Raw genomic sequence first — 7,268 nt, 5'->3', positions numbered from 1 at the left:
TTGTGCTGGTGAATGTTTAATAACTGCCTTTCCGGGAATTAAAAACTCTAGCTTGTAGCATTTGCCAGTTTCTATGGTGTAAATACTGTGGACAGTGTCAAGCTACCAAGATGATGTTACTGGATCTAGAGTCAGGAAGAGATGCACAGTAGAAAACTATCATACAGTATTTTCACTGTAAAGATACAATAGACCTAAATAGCCTCAAGAGCACAGATAAATAATAAAATGTAAAATAATTAGGAAGTGGTAAGTTTTGATTATTACCTTTGTTTTTAATAAAATATATTCAATTGTATTTTATATTTTAATATTTAATAATGGTTGTGTTTAACAACCTGCTTACAAAATTTCTGATAGTTTAACGACCAACTTTCATGCGTCAGTACGACCCAGTTCTAGCACACCACTGGTATGCTAGAACCGGCACCTATCAACCTTTATGTAGGGAGAGGTTTGATTTGCTTGGGAAGAAAAGCATTACTCTATACAAATCACAGTGTTTTCCTTTTTCCCTCTGACTCTTATTTTATGTGAAATAACATATGTAGTTGAAGGAACAAAAGGAAGTTCTCTTCCATTCAAATGCTAGCTTTTAAGGCTTCACAGTTTTTAGAAGAGGTGTTAGTCTTATAAAGTCAGGGTTGAAGGTTAGTTATCGGGAGTACTGCCCTAACGGGGCAGTTTGTCATTGTAGTACAATTTATCATCTGGATCAAATGGCTTCTCTGCCTCATTGAGTTATTGAACTGACCAAAAGAGGTGTTTTAGCAGAGTGCAGACAAAATTCAAGGCAATATTTACAAGAAAAAAACCCAACCATATAAGAGGTATTAATGAATGAATGCATCTAAGCGTGGGTCTGCTTCAATCAAATATTTTAAACTTTCAAAGTCCAAGAGTGTTTTGGTGTTTTGTGGAACATTTTTCAGACTGTGGATCTTTTGTCACTGGTTCAACTATGAACAGAGTTCCACCTTTCCTTGTTGTTATGTTTTTCCAAGGGCTCAGTAAATAGCTGATCCAGAATCAATATCTGCATTTGATGACATTAGAAAGGAAACATCTTTTCAAGCCAAAAAAAAATGTTATTTGAAAATGTCATTTTCTTGGTTCATTTTTTTTGGTTCAATGTGATCTCCTAAAATAGGTTTGCTGGTGTATCTTTTAAATGAAAATATAGATAGAATAGCGTGACTGCAGCTGTGTTTGTGCAAGGGAGATTTAAAAACTCTTTTGTTTAACATTTGTTCTTTGATTTAGAAAGCCTTAGTAACTTAAGAAATAGTAAAGTGGTGGTTCAAGGATATTTGGACTATCTCTCAGGAAAAAAGCAATATCGTTGGTAATACAAAACATAAATTTCTTGATGAAATCTACTTTTAGAAGTTTGCACAAATATAGGCTTCCTATAAAGAAATACAGATGACTATGCTAATAAATAAAAACTCATATGCATCTGTATGACAGTAAGTTCTACCCTTTGAGACTTCTATACTAGTATTTACTTTAAACAATCTTTGAAATGTCTTCTAAATATAGAAAACCCAGGAAACCCTGCTATTGGCTTTCTAGTTAAAAACCATTTTCTATATTTGGGTCAAGAGGTTTGATTTTTTAAAATATAAACAAGAATTACTGTTTGTTAGAATATTTATAGAGTGATAAATTACTTAGTCTCTCAAGACTCAGACTACCATTTGATATATTGAATAAGGTTTCATAGCTATTCAAGGAGACTTCTGTCACCCTAGTCTCTTTATCTCAAATCCAATGGGATAATGGTAATAACCACCTACCTACCATTTTCAAATGAAATTGGACAATTCAGAGATTATATTTAATCACTGAAATGAAGAATGAGGTAAAACAGAGAACATCAAGGTAATTTTGTTCACAAATAGATTCAGAGCACTCAGCATTCTTTCATTACAAAGGCTGTAAATATTTTGGTTAATGCGTCAATTCTAATGCCACCGGTTATTAGCTAAAGTAATAAATTGATAATTCTAGTGTGAAAATCCCCAAAGGGCATCTAAAATTTGCAGTAATTTTAAAAACTCAACATGCGGCTAGAAATCTGTTTGGAATCCTTTCAATGGGAATCTTAGGCAAGGAGCTAGCGCACAAGGTTTGGAAAGCCTCATAATGATCATCTATTAAATGTAGTCATAGCTAAGAGAGGTCTATGTAATAAGCCTCTGGCATTTTCAAGGGAGATTTACACTTTCATTGGCATGCTCCTCTGATGAAAAAGGAAAAAAGAGGAAATTCTTAAAATTTGGAGAAAATGGGTTTCACTTGTGCCAACTTTCGTACTCTAAGCTTCAATTCCAGTGATAAATCCTATTTCTTTTTAACTAACTAACTAGCATAGCAATTTACAAGCCACAGGCTAGGAAGTTAAGGAGAATAAGAAGGTAAAAGAAATTATAATCATAATCCTGCAATTATCTCATTGGGTGGTTGGGGATGATTGGCCTTAGCTTACCCATTTTTGAGTAGTGGGATGTTATACAAGGTGATCTCTAAGGAAAGTTTTACACTGACATTTTGGAACACTTAATGAATGTTGTTATTTTACTAAGCAGAAATTTGAAATTCAGTTTATCATTACCTATGGTTGCATATGTTTTAAAGTATTTACATATACTAACCTATGCCACCCTGCATAATTACACTAAGGTGACTGCTAGAAAACATCCCAAAGATGTTTCACTGACTGACATTCACGACCTTCACAACATGAAGTTCTGGCTGATGAGGATTTTCATTTTGCATATCAACAAGTTGCTCATCTTTAATTTCCTTGCAATTTTAGTTCCTTGCAGTGTTTTGCTTATTATGCTATTAAACTTTCTATATTGACACTCTACAGCTAGGTTACAAACCCCAAGTCAAAGTTTTGAAAGGATGCCGTGGTTTTGAAAGGTCTGTTGACTGCTTTGCTAATTGTTCATATACCTGTGTAGTAGGAGAAGTCACATCTCCACTAGAGAGCAAAGGTCTTTACCCCCACACCTGCAAACGGTTTTAGCAGTCGAGATCATGAGTTAATTCTACCTGATTTTGACTCACTAGAAAAATATGTTTTAAATTTGTGTTCTCATAGACTATGAAGTAGTATCATAGAAAGTCTCTCTCCCTGTTCCCCCTCCCTTCTCCTCATTTTGGATGGAAAGTGGCCCTCTCTGAATCACCTCTGCTCCTACCGAAGCAATCTATGTTTTCTCAGACCATTTTTCATTGAAATACTCCATGAATGAAATGTAAATTTTCTGAACCAATCATCTCAATCAGTTAGGGTCAAACATAGAAGAAGCTTAGAACTAGAAACAGCAATACTGTATTATGTAAGGTTTTAAAAAATGGATTTCTTTTAATACACTGATAACTAATTCAAGTAAGCCCTAGATTTGGGCAAACATCTGCGATCATCTCTCCCCACAAATTCATGACAAAAAAATAAAATAAAATAAAAAAGACCAAGATGGAAAGTATCCAACTGAAACATATTTGTGTTCCTGTTTATTTACAGGTTGGTAAACTTAGGTGTCAGCTTTTCCATAAGTCCCCTCTGGAGGTCTGTAGTACTTGGGGAAAGCCATCAGCTGTAGCATGTTGAAAGCGTACTTTCTGCATTTGATATTCTTCAGTACATTTTCTATGCGGCATCCTTCTCTGGTGAAAGGGGAAAAAGTACAACTTCATGAAACACAGAATAAATAAATATGCTTTATTTGTTCAATGCAGAGTTGCAGCAACAGTCCAAGTAAAAATAACAAAGATTCAACTCTACATTTTTTTTTTCCACAAATGATGATACATCTTACAAAATTAAATCCTAGGCCAGGCCCAATACCATTATTGCCCTCGGAAAGAGATGATTAAAGTCTCTTTACTCTTAACAGACATTTAAGGTTTAATAAACTCTTTAAATATAATTTGCTCCACAATACAGCTTCACTTTCATTTCATAAATATATCTGCCTTTTTATAACTTTTCCACAAATTAATTTTGCAGTCTCTTTAAAACACATTAAAATCTATATGTAGCCCTAAGGATGCAGGTTCTAGGAATAAGGCATTTTATTAAGTCTGGCCCTATAGATTTTTAAAGAAAAGTCTTATCTCTATTTTTACTTCATTATTTTAGCTGTGCAACAAAGAGAGAAAATGGCTTCCCGAACAGCCTGGTCCAAGTCTCAGCTTTATAAAGGAAGAGTGCTTGTCCACAGACGGTACAAAAGTCACAAGTGCTGGAAATGGTGCATCAAGACACAAATGAGACCTTGTTAAAAAGAATAGAAAAGTACTCTGAAAGGCAAATCAACCCAAACAATAGTTACAAAACAGGTAAATTTAATTACAAAACATAAATAGCCATTCTCTCCATAAAGTTACTTGACAGCAAAGGGTTAATTGCAGCAAAGAAATAAAATAACAGGTTAAAAAAAACACAAACAAACAGAAATTCCTATCTGCTGATGACAACTATGATATTAGCACAGTGGAAATCAAGTCTGCAACCTCCCTCATCTCTAGAACTTGTCTCAGGGTTTCAGTGTGTTGTGCAAATTCAGTCTTAATTTCTTTAATAAATTGAAGGGGAAGAGGAATAGGAGGTTCAGAACTTCAAGCTTTCAGGATTCTGTTCTTTTTGTCTTATTCGAAAGACAGTAATTTAAAAATTCTTCTTGAGCTAGTTAACAGTGGGAAACACTTTTCCATGAACAAAAGAGCAAAATAATTCACTTAATGCATAGTACTTTTCGTTTTTTAGATTTTAGGAAAAACAAACAAAAACACAATTCTGTGAATCTGAAAATGTAGAAATATTACAGCATTGTCCCCATGATTTAAAGCCCATTGTCATTTGTAGAAAAGAAAGGAATACAACATAAGACTTATTGGTATTTGGCTAGTAGTAACGCAAGACTTAAAATAAGCCACACAACTAGCAGGTGCGAGCTGACAAGCAGCAAGGCGACAGGATAGAAGTGTCGAGAAGTTGGCTTGTTATCAGTTAGACAGCCTGTTTCAGGATCATCGGATTCATTCAGTGCTTCCTGGGTTTGTCTGCTGTTAAACGGGGGGGTTAGGGAAGAAAAGAAAATAGTATAGCGTTCACACAGGAAAGAAATGCAACCTTAAATATTCTGAAATACAGATTCTGCATTATCTCATCCAATACAGCTGTTTCAGACAAAGTTTTTATGCTAAACAGCCCCGAGTGCAGCTCATGTATTGTTTTCATTGTACTATATTGACAAAGGTATTTTTAAAAAAGATTCTTTTCACTGTGCAAGAAGGAAGAGAGAAAGACTATGATGATATTCATGAGGGTTGAATATGTATATACAAGAAGAATAAAATAAGCATGACAGCAGCAATAAACAAGACTCAATGTGCAAAACTAAAATATGGATCAGCTCTCACGAAAATAATCTGCGAACTACATCTTCGAAAAATGAAATGAGAAACACAGGATGTAGTGAAGCAAACGAATGTGTCTGGCACATTTAAACACACCCTCTACTGGTATTGTACTTATATAATGTACTTAAAGTATAAAAGTGATTTACTGAAATGGCTTGGTCTTTAAAATGAATGAAACATCTGACATGTCATCCTTGCCAGCCCTAATATTAGTTTAACAAAACCCGACTCAGCGCCCTTCTGTTAGTCCAACCCATAAATTACATTGTCTCCTGCTCATCTTACTTAGGCAGGGACAAATCTATGTCCCACGGATACCTGCTCTGAAAGATACACATTTAAAGATAATTTTATTCAGAAAACAAAAGATTTAAGTTTTCAGGTTGTGTATTGTTTTTGTAAGTGAAACACAAGCTTTTCTAATTCTCTTAAAAGTAGCTCCAATTATGGAAAATCTGAAAAATATACCATACTGATATAAATTGAAAATTCTTTTACATGTCCTATTTCATCAGTATTCAGAGTAGTTAGAATTTCAGTCACATTCAATGGTTAAAAGGTGGTATAATCTCTATTATCTCTTCTATTAATACATTTTGAGGCAGAAAACTGATTGTTGCTCAGTCTTATGAAAAATTCCATGCAAAGGAAACTTCTAAAAAAGCTCCTTAGCCATGGTCCCTTTCCACATGTTTGTAGTCCCTGAACACTTCCTATATGAAAAATTTTGACAGTCATTGACCACAGCAGTGGCCACATTTGGACAAACAACAGGCATAATTATTTCAAACAGTAATCTGAGTTAGTTTAAAACACCAAATCAACCATGCTGTGCTATGCTCTGGTGCTTCCTTGTTGTTTGGTAAGACACTTAAGGACTATGCAATCTGTGCCGACGTTTGTGTGGAAAACAAGTGGTTTATTGAGCAAAAGGGGGTTTATTTTGGACTGCATAATTCCTATTGTCAATTGTACACATAACTTGGTTACTTGTTCAACTTTCTCTTGCACACGAGGTGGAAAAGGTGCAGCATTTAAGGCATTGATACTTTTGAATGTGATTAAGAAAAACTCCCTTGCCTTATATTGTTTCTTCTATTTGCTTGAAATCCCTACATTGCTAATCCCAGAAAAATAGTTTATTCATTTGTTCAACCAAAATTCTTTAGGGTCTGCTATGACCCAGTGGCTGCTATAGGCACTGGGAATACAGTGGACTTCATGAAGTTTACTTTTGAATTGGACGAGGGGGATAGAAAAATAAGAATAACATCTGGCAAAAGCACTGTGGAGAAAAGTAAAGCAGGAAAGGAGAGGTGTGTGTGTGTGTGTGTGTGAATTTTAAATATAGAGTGGTTAGAGAAGCTCTCTCAAAAAGGTGGCATTTGATCACAGACTGAAGATAGAAAGGGGGGCAGACATGTGGATGCTCAAATTAATTTTTCCATTGTGCTAGTGCATTACCTATAGCAGCTTCCTGATATAGTAGGTTATTAAATATGAAATGTCCAATTTTCTTAACTACTAAGTTTGACAGTTGATATCTCTGACATTTCACTTTGATACTTCCTATTTTATTTTTATCGTGAAGGTACATTCTCGGTCTTTCAAACACACATTTTGGCTTGTGATTATCTTTCAAAGTTTTTTAAGAAATTTTTGTGAAACCATAGGTAAGTCAAAAATTCATGTTATTTTCGAATATGAGTTCCGTTGTGGAACCAATGCTGCACAGGTAGCTTGAAATATCAATGAGGTGTTTGGGGAAGGATGTGGCTAATGAACGCACAGTACATGGATGGTTTGAGAAGTTCCATTCTGGTGATTTT

At 34.7% G+C, this 7,268-nt stretch overlaps 1 protein-coding gene across 3 annotated transcripts in view; it reads right to left on the bottom strand.

The window, feature by feature from the left end:
* Positions 1-3,354: 3,354 nt before the first annotated feature.
* The window catches only part of INPP4B (inositol polyphosphate-4-phosphatase type II B), a 325,665-nt gene continuing 321,751 nt past the window's right edge, over positions 3,355-7,268 (bottom strand). For 2 of the 3 annotated variants that reach the window (XM_045552212.1, XM_045552211.1), the window contains one exon: positions 3,723-5,082. In XM_045552212.1, coding sequence (XP_045408168.1) covers positions 4,908-5,082 — 175 coding nt within the window. In that variant the 3' untranslated portion in view covers positions 3,723-4,907. Of the gene's footprint in view, positions 3,682-3,722; positions 5,083-7,268 lie in introns of those variants that run through there. The other variant, XM_045552213.1, reaches the window with a different exon arrangement.

The sequence above is a fragment of the Lemur catta genome, chromosome 5 (genome assembly GCF_020740605.2).
Source record: "Lemur catta isolate mLemCat1 chromosome 5, mLemCat1.pri, whole genome shotgun sequence".
Taxonomy (NCBI): domain Eukaryota; kingdom Metazoa; phylum Chordata; class Mammalia; order Primates; family Lemuridae; genus Lemur; species Lemur catta.
The sequence above is the reverse complement of the archived record's forward strand: the minus strand, read 5'-3'. Positions and strand labels throughout refer to the sequence as shown.